This window comes from Ovis canadensis, chromosome 11 (assembly GCF_042477335.2).
Source record: "Ovis canadensis isolate MfBH-ARS-UI-01 breed Bighorn chromosome 11, ARS-UI_OviCan_v2, whole genome shotgun sequence".
Taxonomy (NCBI): domain Eukaryota; kingdom Metazoa; phylum Chordata; class Mammalia; order Artiodactyla; family Bovidae; genus Ovis; species Ovis canadensis.
In genome coordinates, this window is record NC_091255.1 from 70748763 (window position 1) to 70773625 (window position 24863).

The following is a 24863-nucleotide window of genomic DNA, read 5'->3' on the forward strand; positions in this document are numbered from 1 at the left end:
CGGCTGGGTCAGCTTCGCCAGAGTCTGAGCACCCTCGACGGCTGATGGAGACCCCATCCCCCACCACCCCCGTGATGTCCTGGCCTGCCTTCAGCGAGCATCTTGTTAGGTGGGTTCAGCCAAGCCCCACTCCCTCCTGCGTGATGGTCCTTCTTGGAAGTTTTCCATCCGTGACCCTCGCCTGCTCTTCGGCTGAGTCGCACTCCCCCTTGTTGTTCAGAGTTGACCCCGGTCCCCACCCTCCCGCACAGCAGTGGCCCCGCCCGCTGTACCAGTTCAAGCGTCAGGAATGACTCTGAGCTTAGACCCTGAACGAAGTCAAGTCCTTGTGGGGAACCCCGGTCTGTGATTAAAGCTAAAATTTCCATTTCCTTAATAGAAGACGGAGCAGCCTCATCCTTGAGGAGCCAAAAGGTTTCCTGACGGCCGGCCAGTCCCCCCCAGCCGTGTTCCCGCTCTGATCGCTGGGACCGCAGGGCTCTGCTGTGCTCGGGGAGCCAGCAGGGTGGGGTGGGCAGCGGCTGACCCTCCTGTCTCTCCCTGTGGGCCTTCGTGCCCCGGTCGTGCGCAGAGACCACAGGGCAGTGTGTGGGCTGGGACCCCCAGGGCTCCCTGCCTTCTCGGCCCCTCAGAGGTCTGAGAACAAACACATCAGCTTCTGCAGAGCCCCGTGTGCGATGCCACCCACTTACGTATATTTATACAAGCTTCCACTGACCTTCTGGACTTCCCCGGTGGCTCAGCTGGTAAAGAATCCCCCTGCAGTGCAGGAGACCTGGGTTCGATCCCTGGATTGGGATGATACCCTGGAGAAGGGAAAGGCTTCCCACTCCAGTATTCTGGCCTGGGGAATTCCATGGACTGTATAGTCCATAGGGTTGCAAAGAGTCGGACACGGCTGAGCAACTTTCACTCCTGATCTTCAGAACCGAGCGTCTCATGTGCGTGCAGCTCAGTGGGTTTTCAGCAGTGGACCCCATCCGTGCCGCTGCTTCAGCCCTCCAGCCTGTCCCCCCGCAGGAAGGCGGTGGCGCTCCTCACCCACGGGCTGGGCCAGCTCTGCTTGCGTTTGAACTTCATGCGGACGGACTCACGCGGTTTGCAGGACAGCGTACATCTGGGGTGAAATTTGGGGTGTTGGTTTTTTCTGTAATTCTCAGCTTATCACGCGTTCCTGGAAATAAGTGGGAAGTTCTGCCGCGTCCTCTAACCTCTATGGTCCGAGGCGGATGCAGCTGCCGGCGAGACCCAAAGCCCAGAGGCTCCAATCAGAGAGGCTTATGGGCCCTGAACCGTACCACTCACATGTCGCTCTTTTCACAGCATATTGTTCCGGCTTCTTCCCTGTTAACCATATGTGAGAGGGAACCGCGCTATAGCTTCTTCGATTCATTCATTTCTAATTGGAGGACATTGCTTCACAGTGTTGTGTTGGTTTCTGCCGTACATCAGCTTGGCTCAGCCAGAGGCTCTAAGTGCTCACGCGCGTTTTGGGCCGAGCTGATCACATCCTTTTAGATGGCTCAGGCGCCGTGGTGTCGGAGCCCTGGCCCCATCCTCTGTGTCTCTGGGTGAGCTGTGTTCCTGGGTCTGTTTCGTCTTCTGTGGAATGGAGATGGCGATAGTCAGGAAGGGTGCCCAAAGACAGCTGACATTCTCAGATGTCGGACACCGGGTGAGCTAGCCATGTGTTAGATGAAAGATCTGGGGGGAAACACCTCGTGAGTATTGGTGCATGATTTGACAATTTCCTGTCCTACCTCATTGTTTTACTTATTTTCATTTATTATTTTTTAAATTTTATTGGAGTTTATTTGATTTAAAATGTTGTGTTAGTTTCAGGTACACAGCAAAGGGATTCCGCCATATTTACATAAAACTGGAGGTGAGGGTTCAGACTGGTCTCTGACAGAAGTGTGGGAGCTGGTTTTCCCATTTTATGTGTGTGCGTGCGTGTTGCTGTTAAGTTGCTCAGTCGTGTCTGACTCTTTGAGACCCCGTGGACTGTAGCCCACCAGGCTCCTTCTCCAGGCAAGAATCTTGGAGCGGGTGCCATTTCCTTCTCCAGGGGATCTTCCTAACCCAGGGATCAAACCTGCATCTCCTGCGTTGGCAGGCGGGTTCTTCACCACTGGGAAGCCCCCGTATATGTCTCCATTCTTTTCCAGATTATCTGCCGGTAGAGGTCGTTGCAGAGTGCTGAGCAGCAGGTCCTGCTGGTTATCTGCTTTGTACGCAGCGGTGCGCCTGTGCTCACCCCAAGCTCGTAATCCCCCCCCCACCCCCACCACCTTTACTGTTTGCTACCCATAAGTTTGTTTTTGATATCTGTAAGTCTATTTCTGTTTTGTAAATAACATTTATATCATTTATATCATTTTTAAAAAGTAGATTCCACTTGTGAGTGAAACTTTTATTTTTAATGGCTCCAGACACCGAATCCTGATCTTTTTCTGTCTTGGGGACTCATAAACACAGCAAGTTGTTTGGGATGAGGGTGGATGAGAAGGTGTTGAGTCTCTGCAGAGTGAATGCATTCCCATGAGCCTCAAGGTGACACCGGAAGGAAGTCGCAGTTAATGGTTGGTTTCCTTCAGGGAAACATTCTTGCAGAATTATAGTGCTGGTCTTGTATATCCTTGATGGAAATCAAACAACTCCCGGGTTAACGTTTAGTTAAATGAGCCCCATCCCTCCCCCCCCCCGCCACCAAAAATCACTTTGCCTGGTTAGGAGCAGAGGAAATTACTTTAATTGAGAGGTAGTTATTTTCAATGAGAAATAATTCTATTAAGGTGGTAGGATTCTAGGTGATGAGTATTTTTCATTCTTTTTTTAAAAAATGGATTTGCCTTTTTTAAAGGGAAAGAAAAAAAAAAAAAAGCCCAGAGCTATTATAGTCTTATAGTCTCTCCTCCAAAATAAGTTATTGTAACTCTGAGATTGCAGAGCTATGCGTCATCAAATTAAGACCCACAGCCTAAAGCCTCGAGTTAGGTAAGAGTTTTCCAAGAAGCTGGTGAGGCACATTCTAAGCGTGCTGGCATTTCGTACTGCTAACCTCTATGGCTGGTTTGGGGTTGAGTTCAAAGCAGAAGTCTGTGGGTGGGCAGAAAGGAGAAGGCACTGCGTTGGGCCCCGTCTCCCGCCACGTCTTCCTGCCCGCTCGGTTCTGGCCTGGTGTCAAGCAGACCTGCCAGGTGAATTGGCCACTGGTTTCCTAGGACAGCTGTGAAACGTCACTGCCAACCAAGCAACCTAGAAAGGAACAGAACCGCATTCTCCTTCAGCTCTGGAGGCCGGGGGTCCAGAGTCAAGGTGTCAGCTGGGCCGGGCCCCCTGCAGAGGCTGTGTGGGGGCAGGAGGGAATGGGGGCATGGAGGGGATGGGGGGACAGGGGGACGAGGAGGGACGGGGTTGCAGGGGGATGGTGGGGGAGGCACAGGGGGCTTCCTCCCTCCTCTCCCCGCCCGCTTAACTCCTGCTGTTTCTGTGCTGTGGGACATCACTCTAGTCTCTGCCTCTGTCCTCACGCCTCCTTCTCCCCTGGGGCCCTGTCAGAGCCTTCTCTTCTTTCCGAGAACAGCCCACATTGGGTTTAGGGGCCCCTGTGATGTCCTTAAACCTTCGGAAATGGCAACCCACTCCAGCGTTCTTGCTTGGAGAATCCCAGGGACGGGGGAGCCTGGTGGGCTGCCGTCTATGGGGTCGCACAGAGTCGGACACGACTGACGTGACTCAGCAGCAGCAGCAGCAAGGTCCTTGAGCTCGCCTGCAGAGACCTTCTTCCAGCAGGTCTCAGCTCCCAGTGCTGGAGGTGAGAGCCCAGACTGGCCTCTGAAAAAGCGTGAGAGCCTTGGTGGGGAACGCGCCCCGCCCTTGGCCCTCTGCTCCTGTGAGCTGGAGGATGTGCTAACCGCTTGGGTTTCGAGCAGCTCGTGGGGCTCACTGCGGAAATTCCAGCAGAGCTCACGCTGGAGTCTGGACTCAGGCTCTCCTGAACCTCAGCTCGAGCCCCCTTGTCCTTGGACAGATTACATTTCACTCCTGATCTGTTGGGTGAATCCAGACAGATGGGCTGGTCAACCTTTCTAGGGGACGCAGGTTGTTGTAGGATCCAGTAAATTAACGCAGGCTTTGGGCCGGCACCTGCCACGTGCTTGTCATGTGCTTGCTGTGGCCCTAACCCTGAGATCGAGCCGGCAGAGGAGACTCCAGGAGCCGCCGGATATCAACCGCAGGCCCCCCGCAGGGTCCACAGTGGGTGCGGCCTCTGCTGGCCTGTCCCCGCTGCCTTTGTGCCTGAAGTGTGAGAGTGCCCACCAGCAGGTATGCTGAGTTCTCTCCATCAACAGCTTTCTCACGAGAGACGGTTCTCAGCTGACCGTCAAGTCCCCAGAGGCCGTTGGAGTAAATGTGGGTTTTCACAGATGGGAATGGCGGTGCCTTTCGAGTGCCTTTTAAGAGGAGACTCCCTGGGCATCTTTTCAGGCCTGACTCCCTTCATGTAACAGGTGCCCTCTGGGTCCTGGGTGGAGGCTGAGGTCGTGCTGCCCGTGCGTGGACCCTGGCAGCAGAGGGTGAAACAGCTGCACAGATGCCCCAGGAGCTGCGGTGCCCGCGGCAGGGTCATGGAGCGGGGCGGCGTCCCTGTGCAGGGAGGTGGCCGGCAAAGCTTCCCTCTCTGGGCCCACCTCTTCTCCACACTGAGGTCCAGGGACACTCAGCTGCTCCTTGTGGTCTCCAGGTCCCCCTCGATGCTCCGCGTCACTCTCTGTGACACCGTCTTGTTTCAGGGCGTTGGGGTGGGGTGGGGGGTCACCAGCCACATGAGAGTTGATGAGACGGCGGTTCTTGGCGGGCCTGTCTCCACGGCGTTTATCACCGTTCCTGGCACATCATGAGCACTCAGCCAGCACTGAGTCAGCCAGTGAGCATCACAGCCGTAGCGTCTCCTGTTGTGAAGACGAGGCATGAGAGGAACAGGGAAACGTCCAGGGCATCAAGCCGGATATGTACGGCAGACGGCGAACAGACAAGCATGAGCGCGGTGAAGGTGCTGGAGCAGAGGGCTGTGTGTCTCTCCATTCAGCACCAGTTTGCTTTAACTGTGTTGATCAGACCCAGACCGAGCCTGGTGTTCCAGCGCCAGCTCTGTTGTCCAGCGTGTGTTCCCGAAATGTCTCCTTCTCTTCGGCAGCTGTATGTGCGTCTGCCTGTAAGGATACAGGTGTGCGTATGTGTGCGCATCAGTGTGCGAGCACAGTCATCACTTTGTGAGGTCAGTTAATGGTAACGAGGTTCTGATCTTTCTTTCCCACCCAGATTTTTCCAAGCATGTATTGGCCTTAGTTGAAAAAAAGAAAAAAGATGCTGAATTTAACTGTTGTTGTTTAATCTGCTACTTATCAATGATAAGTGAAAGATTGTTCAATAAATCATTTGCAATAAACTCATTAGTAATTTGGGAGAAAAGTGAATTTTAGACACTCATTGTATACCATGCATGAAAATAAACTTAAGAGAGATGGGAGGATAAATATAACAAAGCCAAACCAAGGAAAAACCGGGAGACAGTAGAACTGAAGAAGGCTGGTGAAGACCTCATGCGAATTTAAGGACTCCAGGAGACCAATTGGCAAAAGAATTTAAAAAGGAAGCCCACAATAGAGGGAATATAATTAACAAATAAATAGAAAATGTTCTGACAAAGATAGTAAAGTTAAAAACAGGAAATATCATTACTCACATATTCAATTAGCAAAAAGCTCTTTAAAAGGTGAGTTATCCGTTGCTGTCCGTGTTTCAGGCTGCATCATAAACTCTTAGCTAGCACAGGGCGATATATATCAAGAACTCTGAAAATCTTGCGGCTTTACTGCTTCTGGAACTCTAAGAACAGAAATACAGGGCTTTATATGCATGGATATGTCCGCTGGTGGTAACTACCAGCGATAAAGCATAATGACACAAATTAGGATTCATGCATGCATTCATTTGAAATGTATTCTAGAGTCACGTAACATGTCTAAAGTCATCTAATATTAAATGAAAAAGTAAGATTTTAACATACGTATAACTTAAAGAGAGACACGTTTTAAACTGTTGAAAAGAAATGTGCTGGAATGACGCAGTGACCGAGCGGCGGGGGTTGGGATTCTTGAAATTTTTTTTCTTCGTTTCTGACTTTATAATGCAGTTAGTTTTAAAAAGCATTTAGAAAGCACTTTTATAAACAGACTTTGCATTTCTAGGAGCTGTGTTCCTTAGGACAGCAGTCCCCAGTCTCTTTGGCACCAGGAACCTTTGTGGAAGGCAGTTTCCCATGGACGGGGCTGCAGGGGGTGGTGTTTTGATGACCTGAGTGCGTGGCTTTCACTGCGCACTTCTTGTCCTCGCATCAGCGCCGCCTCAGATCGTCGCGTTGGATCCCGATCGGCTGATGGTTTTGACCATTTTTACCTGTTCCCCGGTCATTACATGACTCCTGGAGAGACGTCTGTTCAGAGCCTCAGCTCATGCTATACTTGGGCTGTTCATCTTTTCCTTGTGAAGTTGAAAGAGTGCAGTACTTACTGTGTTTTAAGCACATGTCTCCATGTGAACAGAAAATGGATGAATAAATAGAAAATGTTTTAAACTCCAAAGAGACACGAGGACAGAGTGCTGGGCCTGTTGTTCATGTGACGGAGTTTCAGGAAGCATTTCCTGGTTGGAGAAACCTGATATTGCTTGTATCAATACAGTAGATATAACACAGATGGAATTCTGAATCCTTTTATAGCCTGTTAGGGTAGGTGCTGAGTTACTGAAGGGAACGCTGAGTTAGTGGGGTAACCGATTTACTTTGAGAACATTTTGAGATTTGTGAATTTTTCATAAAAGTGTTATATAAATTTGAAACTCATATGTGCAGTTGAGACTATTTCGCTGATTCTCTTAGGGGTTTTTTGGAAACTAAGTTATATGAAAGCTCAAGAGATAAGTGTCTCATTTGTGGTATTGTGAATTTTTCCAGGGGAAGAAAACTCTTTTTTTTGTCGTTGCAAACAGTTGCAGGAAAGTATTGTCTCTGTCTTTAAATTGTCATAATTGCGTTTCTTCATCTCAGGCTTGTGAAACTATAGAGGATGTGTGAAGTCATGTTTATTCATTTGGTATTTTGAACATAACTATCCTAAACTTGATTATGTCAATTTCAGAAGAATAGCGCATGAAGTTTAGAATTAGGCAAATATACACAAGTTTCAACTGTGTACAAGGATTGCTTATAGTTCCAGGATAAAATCAAGTCTTGTCCCAAAATCTAATTAGTGGCTGTTTGTTAGTACATTTGATGTATGCATTTTCTCACCTCAGTAACAGATGAAATTCAGCCTTGGTTCCTGGAGTTCTCAGCCAGGGTCCTGGAATCTGGTGTACTCTCTAGAGTTGAGTCCGTTGGTCAGGGGCAGAACTAAAGGTCAGCTGCATAGCAGTCTACAGGAGAGAGAGAGGCAGGGTTGGGGAGAGGGGGAGAGAGAGGGAGGGAGGGGGGAGGAGGGGAGAGAGAGGGAGGGAGGGGGGGAGAGAGAGGGAGGGAGGGGAAGGTGAGGAGGAGGGGAGGAGGGGGAGAGAGGCCCGGAGGGGAGAGAGGGAAAGAGAGAGGGCGGGGAGAGAGAGGGGAGGAGGGGGAGAGAGGGCGAGGAGGGAGGAGAGCTGTTTTTCTCACGCCGACGTGGCCTCCGCATCTTCCTCTCGTTGCTCGGTGCTCCCTGATGCTCTGAATCCGTGTGCAGGCCCCCCATTTCCTGGGGGTGCTGTGGTGCGTCACCACAAGCCGGTAGCTTAAAGTGACCTAGGTGTGCTCTCAGGGTCCCGAGGTTGGGAGTCCACGTCGAAGGTGGCAGAGCCGTGCTCCCAGTGAAGGCTCTCCCTCGTCCGTCCAGTTTCCGAGCACCCCGGCCATCCTCAGCCTGCACTCCGGCTCTTGTCTCCATCGTCTTGTGGCTGCCTCCTGACCGTGTGTGCCTGCCTGTCTCTCCTCTTCTTATAAGGACACCAGTCACTGGATGTAGGTCCTGCCCTAACCCAGGGCAACCTCACCTTAACCAGTGACATCTGCAAACACCCAGTTTCCAAATCAGGTCTCACTCTGAGGATCTGGGTAGAATGTCATTGGGTTGCTATATTCCACCTAGAATATAAACCTAGCCACTTCGTTATTTAGGTACGACTCTTTAACTGATTGCAGGTTTCCATGTATGTTACCCCCCAAACAAAATAATCTGATAAGATATATTTTAGATATTTCTAAGATAGCATATTGAAAAGCAGAGACATTACTTTGCCAACAAAGGTCCATCTAGTCAAGGCTATGGTTTTTCCAGTGGTCACATATGGATGTGAGAGTGGGACTGTGAAGAAGGCTGGGTGCCTAAGAATTGATGCTTTTGAACTGTGGTGCTGGAGAAGACTCTTGAGAGTCCCTTGGACTGCAAGGAGATCCAACCAGTCCATTCTGAAGGAGATCAGCCCTGGAATTTCTTTGGAAGGAATGTTGCTAAAGCTGAAACTCCAGTACCTTTGCCACCTCATGCGAAGAGTTGACTCATTGGAAAAGACTGTGATGCTGGGAGGGATTGGGGGCAGGAGGAGAAGGGGACGACTGAGGATGAGATGGCTGGATGGCATTGCTGACTCAAGGGATGTGAGTCTGAGTGAACTCCGGGAGTTGGTGATGGACAGGGAGGCCTGGCGTGCTGCGATTCATGGGGTCGCAAAGAGTCGGACACGACTGAGCGACTGAACTGAACTGAACTGAAGATATCTCTTAGAAGTTGGGGTGGCGGTGGTGGTGTGTGTCTGTGCATTTCGAGAAGAGCTCTTGAGAAACCCAGATGGGAGCTGGTGTCTTAGGGTCTTTGCTGCTTCGCAGGCACCTTCACCTGTGTTACCTCATTTAATTAGTTCACGTGAAGTGAGACTCGCTCAGTCGTGTCTGACTCTTTGTGACCCCATGGCCTGTATAGTCCATGGAATTCTCCAGGCCAGAATACTGGAAAGGGTAGACTTTTCCTTCTACAGGGGATCTTCCCAACCCAGGGATTGAATCCAGGTCTCCTGCATTGCAGGCAGATTCCTTACCAGCACCTTCTTTTTATTCCGGCTTCTGATATAATTTCAATTTACTAAATTTGTTGGCAGGATCTTAAAAATGTTACCACGTCTTACTTGTTACCATACCTATGTCTATCTCATGCCACATACTAGCTCTTACTTGGCTATTTAAGGGCTGGTTTGGCACAGTCTTGAGCCACTTGAACCTCCATTTCCTCGTCTGTAAAAAGGAAGCAGTAATTCATAGTCACCTTGTGCGACATTGTGAAGTGAAAGTTACTCAGTCGTGTCTGACTCTTTGCAGCCAGAATACTGGAGTGGGTTGTCATGCCACCCTCCAGGGGATCTTCCCAACCCAGGAGTCGACCCGGGGTCTCCTGCGTGGCAGGCAGGTCCTGTACCGACTGAGCTGTCGTTGCAGTGGCTGAGAAGCTCTGCGGCTGTCACATATGAAGGGCCCTGCAACGTTGCTTCCTTTTACTGGGCTTTTCCTTCTCTGGCTTTTTTGGAGGTGTGTGCATGCTCCTTTTGTGACTGTTGCCAGAGAGGCTTTAGGGGCAGATGTTCAGCAGACGTCCCGTCTCTGCGCAAAGATGTTGTTATTCATGGGTGTACCGTTGAGAATTGCGTGCAGCTGTGTACAGTAGAAAATCTCAAATAACAGCAGATTAAATAAGAGCACTTGTTTCCTTTCCACGTGAACCGAATACAGAGCGGGTAGGCAGGGTTTATGGAGCATTTCTACAGAACAAGGTCTCTCTGCTATGCTGTCCGAGCCCATGGCTGCCGTGCATAGTCCCCTCGGCCCCAGAATGGCTGCTGAAGCTCCAGCCCTCGGGTTGGTGTTCCATGCCACCCAAAGGGCAAAAAGGGCACCTCTCTTTAAGCAGCTCTTCAGGAAGTCCATGTAACCCTTCACCTGTATCTAATTTGTCTCATGACCACACTAATGCTGGAAAAGTGTTTCCTTCAGTGTGGATCTCAGTGTGCCCAGCTAAAATGGAGACTCTGTGACAAAGGCGGGAAGAAGCTAGTGTTCAGCTGGTAACCGGCGTTGTCTGGTGTCTGTAGTCATGGGATTATGGTCTCCAGGGCACTGGGGTCAGAGGGGCTGACATTATGGTCTCCAGGGCACTGGGGTCAGAGGGGCTGACATTATGGTCTCCAGGGCACTGGGGTCAGAGGGGCTGACATTATGGTCTCCAGGGCACTGGGGTCACTGGGGTCAGAGGGGCTGGCATTATGGTCTCCAGGGCACTGGGGTCACTGGGGTCAGAGGGGCTGGTCTGGGAAGTGAGCCGTGTGTGGAAGCCCTGTTTCCAGGTATAAACATCCTGCTCCAGAACAGCAGCCTTGCGTGTGGTTTCTCAAACAGCCCGTGCTTAAGTGTAGAGCCGCCTGTGAATGAGGCACAGCGGCCGCTTCCGTCCAGCTCCGTGGCTCACACCCAGGCTGGGCCGGAGCCGCCGCAAGCACAGCGCCTCTGCCCGCAGCCACCGGAGCCCGTCCCCACGCTGATGGAGACCACTGGCTGGAGGTTGCACGTTAAAGACACGTTTGCTCTGAGCCATCGTCACACAGTTAATTAACTAATTAGTTGCAACTGTGGTAAAACCCTGATGCTGGGGAAAGTTGAAGGCAGGAGAAGGGGACAGCAGAGGATGAGATGGTTGGATGGCATCATTGACTCAATGGACATGAATTTGAGCAAGCTCCGGGAGATAGTGAGGGGCAGGGAAGCCTGGCGTGCTGCAGTCCATGGGGTCACAAAGAGTCGGACGTGACTTAGCAAGTGAACACCACCACCACCAACGAGTGATGTAAGCTTGTATTCCAGAGAGATCGATCTGGAGAAGAGCCAAGTGGCTGGTAGTTTAGGCAGGAGCGGGGCGGGGGTTGGGGGGTTGTGAAGGGTCTCTCAGGGCCCGAGGAAGTAACCAGGGGCTTTGAAGGGAGGACCACAGTCAGCCTCAGTCCAGGAGCAGGAATTCCAGCCTCCCTGCAGCTGGCTGGGGGCTTGAGTGAGACGGGGACACAGGCCTGCACAGCTTATGATATAAAACATTTTTTGAATTAAGTTTCCTCATTTATCATTCTGATTAGCACAGAAGATTTATAAACCACAGCCTCTGGAAAAGTGGCACAAAATGCATTACACCGTGTTCCCCTCAGCCTCTTCCTGATGAAATAAACGAGGAGCCCGAGATCAAAGGCACAGACGTCCGGGCGCCGTCTCATCTCAGGGCCTGATGGGGCAGGGGGCGGCCTGGGGCAGCCTGCGCCCGCCCGTGCCTGTCAGCCTGCCTGGTGTGGGCTTGCTTCCTCCTGTGCGCATCTGGTCCTCGGGTCTGTTCCTCTCCTGGCTCCTGGGCTGGCTCCGAGGCCCGTCTTTGTTCTTCAGAAGGGCTTGGTCCATCTGTCACCAGAAGCCTCATGTCATTATCTGACTTACACCAGCGTTGCCGATGTCCCCGGGGCGGGCTGGGGGGTTACAGGACCATGGAGATCAGAACAGAGAAATGATGGTGAACCGGGGGACAGGCCAAGGTTTGTCCCTAAGGCACCTGTTGCCTCCGTTTGGGTGACTTATGCGTGGATTGGCCTGGAGCTGCCAGCACAGGCCGTCTGCCTCCAGCTTCCAAAAAGTGCAGCGGAGGTGTTAGTCACTCAGCCGTGCAACCCTCGGGACTGCAGCCAGGTTCCTCTGTCCATGGACCTCTCCAGGCGAGAGTACTGGAGTGGGTAGCCACTCCCGGCTCCGGGGGGTCTTCGCGATCCAAGGATCGACCCTGCGTCTCCTGCACTGCCAGGTGGATTCTTTAGCATCGAGCCGCCAGGGAAGCTCACTTTCTAGACACTGCGTGTCCGCTTCCCTCGAGGACATGGGCTGAGCTAGTGACAGCACCCCCACTGAACAGCTGAGAGAGGGCACAGCTGGAGAGACCAGAGCCGACGCTGCAGCTGTGGACGCTTCCTGCCTCTTCCCTGCACCCCTTCAGTCCATCGGTCCATCATCTTGACTCTGTCTTATTTCTAGAACCTTATTTCTAGACTCTCCCTCAGAAATGGGCAAGGAAGGGAAGCCGTATGCATGAAGCTGGTCCCATGGAGCACAGTTAGCCCCCACTATCACACACCTTTGCCTCGGGGGCTGAGAAAGGAAGGCTTATGGGTTTAAAAAGCCCTCCAGTCTCGGCAGTTTTCCAGGACACGTATTCGGAGTCGGTCGGAGGACGGAGGGTGGGAGAGTGGCTTTGCAGAATGGCTGACGTGCTTCTCACCAAGGTGGCCGCAGCCGGGCGCCTCTGACGAAGGCTGCACTGTGGACGCCAGATCAGGGTGATGCAGAGAAACAGACGGTGCTCCCTCCGTCACCGCCGCTCCCCGGCCCACTGGCCCTCGACTCCGCGGGCAGCACCCCTCCCGGGGCCGCAGGCGGCCGCAAGCAGGCCTGGCGGTTCTCCCTTTACCCGGGGGGAAGGGACAGGTGAATGCCTGGCACTTTCACATGGCCTGTTCTCCCCGTGGGAAGTCTAGAAATACCCATTAAGGCTGGTTTGTATATGCAGCACAGGGTGTAACACAGCCCTCAGATGAGTATCATTATCTTCATCTGTGAACTGAGAGCCCTCTGGGGATGGCCTGCCGGCCAGGTCCTCCAGCCCTGGGCATGGGCAGAGCCCAGCCCTCCTCTCCCCTGCTCGGCCTCTCCCGGCAAAACCTCACCGAGCAGAGGTTCTAAGACGTGTTCAGAGGCCCTGTGAAACCTTGAGAAGGGAAGGAAGGAACTCGGGAGTGAAGCCACCCGTAAGATGCGGATTTTTCTTGACCCTTTCCTAAGCCCATTCTCATGAAGTGATGGGACCAGATGCCATGATCTTCGTTTTCTGAATGTTGAGCTTTAAGCCAACTTTTTCACGCTCCTCTTTCACTTTCATCAAGAGGCTTTTTAGCTCCTCTTCACTATCTGCCATAAGGATGGTGTCATCTGCATATCTGAGATTATTGATATTTCTCCAGGCAATCTTGATTCCAGCTTGTGCTTCCTCCAGCCCACCGTTTCTCATGGTGTACTCTGCATAGAAGTTAAATAAGCAGGGTGACAATACATTGCCTTGATGTACTCCTTTTCCTATTTGGAACCAGTCCGTTATTCCATGTCCAGTTCTAACTGTTGCTTCCTGACCTGCATACAGGTTTTTCAAGAGGCAGGTCAGGTGGTCTGGTATTCCCATCTCTCTCAGAATTTTCCACAGTTGATTGTGATCCACACAGTCAAAGGCTTTGGCATAATCAGTAAAGCAGAAATAGCTGTTTTTCTGGAACTCTTGCTTTTTCAAAGATCCAGTGGATGTTGGCAGTTTGATCTCTGGTTCCTCTGCCTTTTCTAAAACCACCTTGAACATCTGGAAGTTCACAGTTCACGTATTGCTGAAGCCTGGTTTGGAGAATTTTGAGCATTACTTTACTAGCTGGGGTAACAGTGAAAACAGTGTCAGACTTTATTTTGGGGGGGGCTCCAAAATTACTGCAGATGGTGACTGCAGCCATGAAATTAAAAGACACTTACTCCTTGGAAGGAAAGTTATAACCAACCTAGATAGCGGATTGAAAAGCAGAGACATTACTTTGCCAACAAAGGTCTGTCTAGTCAAGGCTATGGTTTTTCCTATGGTCATGTATGGACGTGAGAGTTGGACTGTGAAGAAAGCTGAGCGCCAAAGAATTGATGCTTTTGAACTGTGGTGTTGAAGAAGACTCTTGAGAGTCCCAAGGACTGCAAGGAGATCCAACCAGTCCATTCTGAAGGAGATGAGCCCTGGGATTTCTTTGGAAGGAATGATGCTAAAGCTGAAGCTCCAGTACTTTGGCCACCTCATGCGAAGAGTTGACTCATTGGAAAAGACTCTGATGCTGGGGGAGATTGGGGGCAGGAGGAGAAGGGGACGACAGAGGATGAGACGGTTGGATGGCATCACCGACTCGATGGACATGAGTCTGGGTGAACTCCGGGAGATGGTGATGGACAGGGAGGCCTGGCGTGCTGCGATTCATGGGGTCGCAAAGAGTCGGACATGACTGAGCGACTGAACTGAAGCCCATTCTGAGGTTATAACGTGAGGGAGGCGGCTACATGCAGATGTGGGTAGCTGTTCCTTAGAGACAGCCCAAAATATTGAAGAAAACAGCCTTGTTTTTTGGTAATTAAACAAGTTTTCCAGTCAGCCAGACTGTCACATGCTCCCTTCAGTGGCCACAGAGGTCGTTGAGAACAGACTCGTGAACTCGTGTCTCCCAGAGCCGAGTCTGCCGCCTCCCGGGAGCGCCAAGTCACCCCGTCCCGAGACGGCAGCGGGAGAGACAAGACACCACCCGTCCCGCTTGTCCCTGACTCGCGAAAACGTGATGAGACGGGGAGAAGCTGGGGAGCCGCTTGGCCAGTCTCTGGACGGCCCCTCTTCACTGCGGCCTGGCTTCCTGAGACAGTGAAAACCCCCGCTCCCTTGTAAGAGAGTTTCCAGTGTCCTCCGCCTTCGAAGGAACTGCATCACGTCTGGTTGTGAGGTTGCCGTCCCACCTCCAGGCAGGAAGTAACCGTCTGTCCAGGAACTGGAAGTTCCATAGGGAAAACTCAGGCTGATCTTGCTGTTCAGGAAAGGTGGCTTCTTCCTCCCTGAAGCTTTAGATGAACTGAACCGTCCAGTAAGCGAAATCTGTGGCTGCAGTCTTCAGACCTAACAGAGCCAAGTCAAGAAATGCCTGAGTGCTTGAGGCCCACGAGCTGGCGTTTTCTTGGTGATGACTTTGCGGTCCAGGTGTGTCTTTAAACTGCTGATCTTCAGCTGTGTTCCCTGAATTAAAACTTGGCAAAGATTTGAAACTAAGTTCAGAGTCCAGGTCAAGAAAAAGTTCTCTAAAAATCCGCTTAGTGAGAGTCACGACACTGCGTCGGCTTGTTGTTGCTCAGCCGGTCGGCCGCGTGTGGCCTCAGTGTGTCGGCCGCGTGAACACGGAGTGGCTGTGGGCGGAAGCCCCTGAGACCTGATGGAGGCAGGAAGCCCGGCCTCGGGCAGGGGCGTGAGGCGAGTGTCCAAGGGCCAGCTCAAGGGCGGTGTCCAGCCCCTGAGTCGCAGGCCAGCTTGTCTGGCGACTCTGCCCTCGTGATGCTTTGGAGGAGGAGCAGGAGAAAGGATGTTCATTGGAAGGACTGAAGCTGATGCCCCAGTATCTTGACCACCTGATGCAAAGCGCTGACTCCTTGGAAAAGGCCCTGATGCTGGGAAAGACTGAGGGCAGAAGGGGAAGGTGGTGACGGGATGAGATGGTGGCGTCACCGACTCAGTGGGCGTGGGCGTGGGCCGGCTCCGGGAGACAGTGGAGGACAGGGAGGCCTGGCGTGCCGCAGTCCATGGGGTCACAAAGAGCCAGACGTGGCCGGGAGCCTGGGCAACAGGAGAAGGGAGCGTGTGCTTGAACTCGTCTCTAGGAAGGTGTTCTCTGAGTCCTGGCCCCTGTGGCTGTTTAAATCTAAACGGATTAAGATAAACAAAAATTCAGGTCCTCAGTAGAGTCACTGCATTTCAAGTGCTCGCCCATAGCTGGCGGTTAGCTCAGTGGGCGCTGCGGTGGGTCCCCTGGGCTGACGGACACACCCCGTCTCCTTGTCCGTGATGAGGCAGTCTCCCGGGGTGAGGGGTGTGCTTCCCTGTAGAAATGTCTCTGTGCACAGAACATGCCGTCTTCTGAGCACCGATCAGATTCTTTGTGAAACGGCACCGGTTTGGCTGTCGGAGGCCGTGGGCTTGATCAAGAATAACAGAAAAATCGCCTTCCGGAACGAACGGAATGTTCAAATTGCACGTGTCGTTGAGGCTGAATAAAATCCAAGCCTGTTTTAACTTCTCTGGAGTAGCTGATGGTGAAGGCGAGGGCCCCCCCACCCCCGGCTCTGAAACGCGGCTTTGTGGGAGCTGTACCGGCAGGCTTCCCGTTCGCTCCCGCAGTGACGATGGGGACAGCCGTCGGGTCTCCTCTGCCCTCCCTTCCCTGATGTCACGCTGTTCCCCTCTGGTGGGGTTCAGCGGTATCTGCCTGCCACTCCAGGAGTGGAAAGGGGATCTGGAGGCTGAACCTGGATGGTGTCCCTGCGCTTTCCTGCACCGTGTGTTCACAGGCACCGGTGGCAGCGTGTTAGTAGCAGCGAAACTGGAAGTGACCTGAATGCGCAGGAATTGGGGGTTGGTCACGTCAGAAATGGTGCAGCCTCAGGATGAAATACCATGCCGTGGGATGTACAGCCTTAGGATGAAATTCCATGCCGTGGGATGTACAGCCTTAGGATGAAATACCATGCCGTGTGACGTGAGACTGCTTTGTAGTTAACAACATCGAAAAATGTTTGATAGGAACGGATTAAAAAAATTTAAAAAAGACAGACCAGTCTGTTTATATGATTCTTAAGGAAACAAGCAAATCCATACACTGTCGTTTTTGAGCGAAGCATACCCCAAGTATATAATTTTCCTTTCTATTTTATTTTAACTAATGATTTTATTTCATAAGTGAACATGTAAATAAACAATTGAAAATTAATAATGGTAACTAATAATATTTTATGATAAGCTGCACATTAAGAAAAAAATAAGGTTGTAAGCAGAGAGCTTGCCAGACATCAGGAAGTGAGCATGGACCGTCACTTGGAGAGGACGGCCTCTCGGGAGGTGGCTGTTGGGAGCACCGAGCAGCGTGGGCGAGGAGGCCGAGGCTGCAGGGGGAGGACACACTCCCCCCTGTCTGCCCCCTTTGGACTCCGCAGACGGGAAAGAGGCGGGGACGCAGTTTCTGCCTCCTCTGTGTTTCATCAGTTGAACAAATACCAGCTGCTTGGGGATCTTCCAGTCTGAAAGGGAGGTCGGAAACCCAGCCTTCCTGCAAGTAACGCTGGGCCTTTTCGAGTCCCTGACAAAAATCCACGCGGTGTCCCTCCCCACCCATCGTCCACCTCCACCACGTCCCGTGTGTAGGAGCATCCCACCCCATCTCAAGCATCGGGCGCGGCTCCTCGTGCGAACATCAACCCACTTCTGTCTTTGCTAAATGAAACAAGACTCTGGAATCAAATGTGTTTCCATGTGTCTCTGATCTGTTCTCAGTCCTCTAAACTTGGCCATGAATGTTTTTTCAGGAGACAGCCGCTGAGAGCTGGCAAGGGCTCACAGAATTAAGATGCTTCTTGGGCTCTAGTCTGATTCCCCCTCAGACTGAGGCACTGGCGCTAACGAAATCCTTCATCAGAACAAATATTGTTTGGTGCTTTCAAAAATGCTGTGAAGGTTTATCTCGTAGAGAACAGGTGGGCGCTTGCCAGCGGTTAGGGTCGGGGAGGGTTGGCTCTGGGGGCAGATGGTGCAGGGGCTTCCTTGTGGGGCTGGAGCCCTTCGACATCATGAGCGTGAGTGTCACCACGGAACTACACACACGCGAGTGAGTCCGTGTAAATGCTGGTGAAATCCACACAGCAGCTTTGTCCCGGCACCCAGAGTGGTAGAGAACCCACCAACCAGTGCCGGAGACACAGGAGACGTGGGTTGTAAGACAGACAAATATAATAGTCGATTTTTTTCCTTAGGGAGTCAGGTTGACTTTAGGAAAGGAAAACGAATGCTATATCCTTGGAGAAACACCCTTGAGCTCCCGAGTAGAGTATCAGTCCAGAGGTGCAGGAATGTGGGGGGGCTGTGTTCTTGCCCCCACTGCTTGCTCTGTCCTGTAGGAGGATGAGGGGCCCACCAGCCTTGCTGAACGTGTCCTGCTCTGAAATAGAACCAAGGGTCTTCTATCTGGTGCTGGTTAATTTTTCATCTTAATGAAACCCCAGGCTTCTCAGGTGGCCCTAGTGGTAAACCCACCTGCCAGTGCAGGAGGCGTAAGAGGTGTGAGTTCGATCCCTGGATCGGGAAGATCCCCTGGAGGAGGGCACGGCAACCCACTCTAGTATTCTTGCCTGGAGAATCCCACGGACAGAGGAGCCTGGAGGGTGTAGTCCACGGGGTCCCAGAGTCAGACACGACTGGCGGGAGTGAGCACACATGCTCGAAGCCCCATTTTATTCTGACGAATGACACTCACACCTACAGCTGGCCCACTTCGTCAAAGTGGCAGAAAGATTCTTGCGGGCTCTTTGCCCAGCTATGCAAGATTCCGTCATCATTAAATGTGAAGAGGCAGACTCTTTAAAAAAACACTATATAAATCTCTAGCAGCAAGGCTAAATAAGCCATACTTTACTTATATTAGGGAATGCTTAAATCGCATGAGTTAGGTCTCTCTGTAACGACGTGGACAGGTCTCCAAGATGTATCGTCTGAGGAAAAGAGCAAGCCGCCAAGGGAAGCATAAAACATAATGACGTCCGCGTGAAAACCGGGTTATAATTAAGCCTCAGAGAGAGAACAGTCAAACCTCCCTCCCCTCGACAGATGCACCAGCAGCTTGCCTCTGGGGAAGCGAGGAGACAGACCAGCTTCAGCAGTTACAGCGAGAGAGCCTTTAAACGCCGTCTACAAGGCTTGGGTTTTAGAAGTGAGATACATTCTCTACGTCATCCGAATTGCCACGGACCCAGCCGAATTTATTTGGCGATGGTTCAGCCGGTTCATGAGCCCACTCGAGGGAGAGCTGCTGTGTCCGGTGATGAAGGGGCTTGTCTGCAGCGTCTCCAGTCCAGCAGCCACACGGGATCGCTGGGCGGCTCGGGGTCCTCCGGCCACCAGCAAAATGGAAGTCTTAATTAAAAGCTATAACATAACCAGCATCTCCTTACTTTGTGATAGCCTCATACGTCGCCATCATCCCAGGAAAGCCTGACATACATAGACATTCATTAATCACAGTTTTCAAATTCCGAGAGAATCTTTGATGGTTTAGTTTGAAATTCTGACATTAAAATAAGATGCTTTAAATATGCAAGTATTCAAACCACAAAAGTGAAAGTGTTAGTCGCTGAGTCACGTCCGACTCTACAGTCCCTGTCCATGGATTGTGGCCCCCAAGGCCCCTCTGTCCCTGGGATTCTCCAGGCAAGCGTTCTGGAGTGGGTTGCCATGCCCTCCTCCAGGGCACCTTCCCGACCCAGGGATCAGACCTGGGTCTTCTGCACTGAAGGCAGATTCTTTGCCGTCTCAGCCACCAGGGAAGCCCTCAAACCACGAAGTCTAGATATCATTCATCAGAAAGATGAGGAATATCCTGATTAGCTCGGAGAAGGAGATGGCAGCCCAGTGCAGCATTCTTGTCTGGAAAATTTCATGGACAGTGGAGTCTGGCAGGCTACAGTCCGTGGGGTTGCGAAGAATCAGACACAACCGAGACACACACACACACACACACACACACACACCCTAATCTGGCAGGCTACAGTCCGTGGGGTTGCGAAGAATCAGACACAACCGACACACACACACACCCTAATCAGTCATCAATTTCTTCATTTCCCCTCAAAGACTGTTTATTGTACGCCTACTGTGTGCAGGTGGTGTGCAAGCAGGCTGGCCCTGGAGCCTGAGAAGGGCTGTCAGAGGCTTGCTTGCCCAACATGCGATGTCCAATGTAATGGTTAGAATCGTACCCTGGTTACGTAAAATCACCTTCATCTGATAATCTGGTTTTGATAGTACTCTCAGGTTAACAAAGTTTTAAATAGAAATTTTTTAAGTCATAGAGTTTTTAAAAAAAAAAAAAAAAACCTGCTTCCCAAGAAGTTTAAGATCGCAAAAACAATGCTAGACTCACCCTTGGAGCAGAGTTTTTGGTGTTGCTTGCGTGGGTGACATTTAGACCCAAGCCTGGCTCACAAATGTGACTCATGAGAACACATCAGATGGTGAGAGTAGGGACCTTCCTGGTGCTTAGAGGGAGCAGCTTGAAGGAGCCTCGCTGCTCTGGGTGGCTGAGCAAGGCCCACCCCAGGGCTTCACTGAACAACAGTCTTTTCCAGAAGCTCCTACACCCTGAACTGCAGCCCTCAGTGATGTCTGCTTCCGTCCTCTGAGAAAGCTGTGGGGCATTCACGCCAGGGTGACCTCCTGCCAAAAGCCTGCCATCATTTCACTCACAAGATTAAAAGGGCTTTTGAAGGGATGTCCATTCGAATATAAACATTTTCATCAGAAAGCATCATTGATTGCCTTCCTCCTGGGGAAGGAGGGTGTCTTAACTCTTCTGGAGGTTTCACATTGCACATTGCTACATGAGTCTCCATCCTGGAAGCCTGCAATTTAAAACTTATCTGGAATACGCCTTCTGGATGCTTACAGATAATTCAAGAAGCTGTCCCGGAAATGCAAGGCTCATCAGCCTCAAAATACCGTGCACTGGAGACCCATGGGTTTACTTTGGATGTATTACAATGTGATGGTGATGACTTTGAAAAATCCTGGTAGAAATGCTGAGAAACTTTCCGATGATGTTGCTACATTATAAAACTAAGGTAGGAAAAGCAGGCTGGTAGATGCTTCCAATAGAACTTGAAATTCTCCTGTGTTATTTTTTCCTAAGAGGTCTAGATTTAGACTTCTAGGCTAGACTTCGTCGGTGACTATGAAAATTGGTTTAGTCAAAAACGTTTCTTCTCCCCCAAAGGTGTAGACGACAGAGCATCTGAACAGAGCGTTTCCCACATTCATTATAAGATAATGTCAGGCTTGTGACATATGACAGCGGGTTTCACACTCCACTTAATGAGAGGTTGCCAGTGCCTGGAGAAATAAAAAGTAAGATTTCCACGTATTGCACGAGATGAAAAAAATGTTGCCAGCCTGGGGGTAGTGCTGCTTTGGTGTGTAGACCAGCCGCGTGTCTGTGGCATCGAGCCGCATGTCTGTGGCATCGAGCGTGGCCGGACTTGCCATCACTTCTGTGTGGGTGACTGTGGGCATCCCCAGTGAGCAGGGCAGAAAGTGTGCTCTGTTCAAGACCTGCAGGTCCCTCTCACACGTGTTTCGGCAGTTCACTGCATGTGAGATGAGAAATGCTGAGACAGATTTCCGCCTACAGGTGGCCTTTCCATCCCAGGAGAACCTATTGTGTTTGCCTCTTTTCTCCTCTTGCTTTGGTTTCCAGGAAGCCGAGAGACAATGTCAATACGTACCTGCCAGCCTTGGTTCTGGCCCAGTGGCAGATTCAGCCCTGTGCTTCAGGAAGTCTCTTTTATGACCAATGAGCATGTTACGGTTGGAAGTCGCCCTCCCTTGCATTCGTCCTGACATCTCTCAGATTGCAAAGCCCTTCCTCATTTGCTCCCTGAGCCCCACTTCCCGTCTAGGACACGGGCGTGTTTCTGCCTTGTAAATGAGCGCCATGACTTCCCGAGGCTGCTGAGCTGGTGTCGAGGCTGGGTTCAGAACCCTGTAGAGGCTCCGACAGGAGAGGCGTCGGGTGTGAGGAAGCTCCTGCACTCAGGGGTGGTCACCAGGCAGGAGGCGGTGTTGCTGTCAATTGTCCTGCATCACAGGCCCGGTCCTTGGCTGTGCGTGGATTTTAGGGTGTGAGGACTCCTGGCCTCCTCCCGCCGTGTCCAGGAAGGCAGCCCCCCCCCCCCCCGCACCTTCCCAGGTGAGAGCCTGGAGGAGGAAGCCTGGGTCTCCCTGAAAAGTGAAGTGAGTCCCCGTGCGCCACGCCAACAGAGATTGATGTGACGGCCGGCTGGCAGGACAGCTGCCTGGGGCCGCCATGCGCCCGGGCTCAGGGCCCGCGTGGGAGCTGCCAGCCTGGATTTATCTCTCGCCGATGGTTGACGCCGTCCTTCTGTGGGGACGACGGGCTGTCCTTCCCCCTGGCCTCCACGCTGCCCTCCACATGGTGGCACACAGCCTGTACTGGCTGTCCTAGGAACTTTGGATTAGCGCTGATGCCAGCCTGTGCCCGTGATATTCGGTCCAGCGTCCTGGGATGTTGGGAGAACTGTTAAGAGGTGAAGCCCCCGCTTCAGACCACATTCTCAGCTGCTCCTGGCCAGGAAAGTAAGCCCCCGAGGAAGGTGTCGATTTCTCTGATCCCGAGAGACATTTCCAAGTAAACTAGTGCCCTGCCTCAGGCCCAGACACACACGTGCGCCTGGAATGTCTCAGGCACTGGCTCAGCATTTGTGGGGAAGCCTCCTACAGCAGAGGCTCCCCGCCGTCACGTGCCTGCCGGCCTCAGGCTCACCCGCAGGGCGTGGTGAAGCCTGTCCCTGGAGTTTAGTTCAGCTGGTCTGGGGAGGGGCTCCACGATTTAGTTTCTAACAAGTTTCGGGTCACGATGACGCCACACAGAGACCGTCCTCCAGACGGCACCGCCTAAAGCAGAGACGGGGGGACTTGTCCTGTACGGGCCAATTTGTGTTTTAGCTTTTGTGGGTCATTAGGGTTCTGTTGCTTAACTCGGCCTTTGTAGCTGCAGCGAAGATGGCAAGGAGTGAGCGCAGCTGTGTTCCAATAAAACTTTATTCATAAAATCAGTGGTGTTTTTGCGTCAAAAAAAATGTGTTGCGAATATTTAAAAAAAAAATTTTTTTTTCATGTTAGGAGCCAGAGCCTCATTCTGAGTTAATTTCTGAAAGCTCTCAGATGGGAACCAGTGTTAAAGTCTTGGCCATTGGTCAAATCTCAAGACTTTGAAGATCACTAGCGTGTGTGTGTGTGTGTGTGCGTGTGTGTGTGTGTGTGTGTGTCTGTCCGTGTCCCGGGGACACGCACGCCATGTTGTCTGAACCGCTCTGCTTGCCTGGGGCACCTCGATCCCCTTGGTGGCTCTGGCTCCAGACACGGTGGTTCTGGTGGAAAGCCCGACGTGTGCAGGTCATACCTGGAAAGAGAGGAGGTGCAGGTGTCTGGTGCCCGGCCCAGAACAGCAGCCCCGCCGTCACAGGACATCAGAGGACGGGGCCCAGGCGGGCGGCCTGGACCGTTGCCATGGGGACGGGAGGGGCAGGCCTGGGCTTGGCTTGGCCCTAGAGATGGTCCTCTCGTGACTGACGGTCTGTGCGCCGCTTCTCCCTGCAGGACCCGAGGAGCAAGCACAAGTTCAAGATCCACACGTATGGCAGCCCCACCTTCTGCGATCACTGCGGGTCCCTGCTCTACGGCCTCATCCACCAGGGGATGAAGTGTGACAGTGAGTATGCCTTCTGTTCTTGCAGCGGCCCCCGGGCCAGCAGGGCCCTGTGACGCTCAGGAAGCTTTCAGAAAACTGGTAGATGTCATTCAGATATGGACTCAATTACAAAAGTATAGAATCCCTCCACTGGCGAGGTCCTAGTTTATCATATGACTTCCCCGCCTAATTATGGACCCAAAAAAGCACCCGATTTCATGCAGTTGGTGCTGGCCCCAGTTTTTCATGGTAGGAATCTCTAATCACTGTTAAATGCAGGCTGGTCAAACCCCCAAGCAAATGCCACGTGCTGAAAGGAGACACCCCACCCCCAGATTCCACGTTTGGTTCAGCTTCAAGATGAGCTGAGCACCCACAGTCATTATCCGCCCGTGTCTCCAATTAGTGGGTGGACTGTGGAAAAATCCAGTGGGCTCTCCTTGGAGCCAAAACCACAGTGAAAATAAGAACAGGATCTTGCTTTAAGTTCCCTCGTCTTGCGTAATTATGGGCAGATCAGGTCCTACCAGGCCAGTGAGAGATGAAATCCCGGAAGACACCCACCCTCCCCCTTCTCCCTTCTTGTTCTGTGTGTGTGTGCCAACTGCAGGAGGGGAGAAAGACATCTGTTTTTTTCATGGAAACTCTTTGCTTCGATTAATCTCATGTAATGAGATTCCCCCAGGCTATTTATTTGTTTCAATAAGATTTCACGTTTAGGGCAGGAGAAGGTAATTAGAGCCGGTAATGACGAGCCTGTTTTTTTAGTAGACGAGGAAGAGTTTGGGCACAGTCAGCATGTTGTCGCCCGACAATGCTGCTGCTGTGGCTCACAGCCTCATCGTCCCCACAAGGAGCAAAGACACGCGCCTGCGTTGTCTTCCCTCAGTGTCCGTGGTAACCCTCCATGGATACAGGGGCCAGCCGTGTAATTCTCAGGAAGGGGTCCGTGTCTAAGAGAACCCGTGCGGTTGAAACCCACATCGCTCAGGGTCAACTGTACATAGAAGGCAAGCTGTGTGAACTTTATGGAGGAAGCGAGTAGCTTCTTAGAACGCAGGCTGCACCCTCCCGAGCCCTGGACCCTAACAGCGGCGAGAAACCCCTGTGGTCAGGTGGTTTCCTTTGCGTCCAGAGATTGTCGGATTCCAAAGAGGCCGCTTTCCGGGTTAGTGTGGATTCTAAGTGCGTTTGTAAACACACTTTTGACTGTTGTAAAACTTGGAGCAAAAGTGAATACTCGGCTGTGTTAGGCACTCGACGTAACAAGTTGAAGGTGTCCTTGAGACTGATGCCCACTGACTCCGGGGCAGAACAAGCCATGTGTCTCCCGCCGCACCCTCGTCCGCGTGGGCCAGGACCATGACCCGTGCCCTTAAACAGGGGTGCCAGTTTAAGGGGTACCCTTCTGCTCTTCTGGGTGGACCAGCACTGGGGGTGCTGCCAACTTTAACACAGGCCAGGAGTGAATGCATCCTCGAGGCTGAGCTGAGTCTCCACCGAGCATCCCCAGCAGCTCGGCTCATAGTTGTGTTAGGATCAGAGGATGTTAATGGCTACCCAGGAATGTCCTAACAGTGAGTAAAGGGTATAGATTTGAATTTATTAGCCAAATGTATTCTAATAAAAGG

General features: G+C 51.9%; 1 protein-coding gene across 3 annotated transcripts in view; it reads left to right on the forward strand.

Moving 5' to 3' along the window:
• PRKCA (protein kinase C alpha) overlaps nucleotides 1-24863 on the forward strand; it is a 283875-nt gene that overhangs the window by 179666 nt on the left and 79346 nt on the right. For all 3 annotated transcript variants that reach the window (XM_069542356.1, XM_069542357.1, XM_069542358.1), the window contains exon 4: nucleotides 23142-23253. In XM_069542356.1, coding sequence (XP_069398457.1) covers nucleotides 23142-23253 — 112 coding nt within the window. The remainder of the gene's footprint in view (nucleotides 1-23141; nucleotides 23254-24863) is intronic.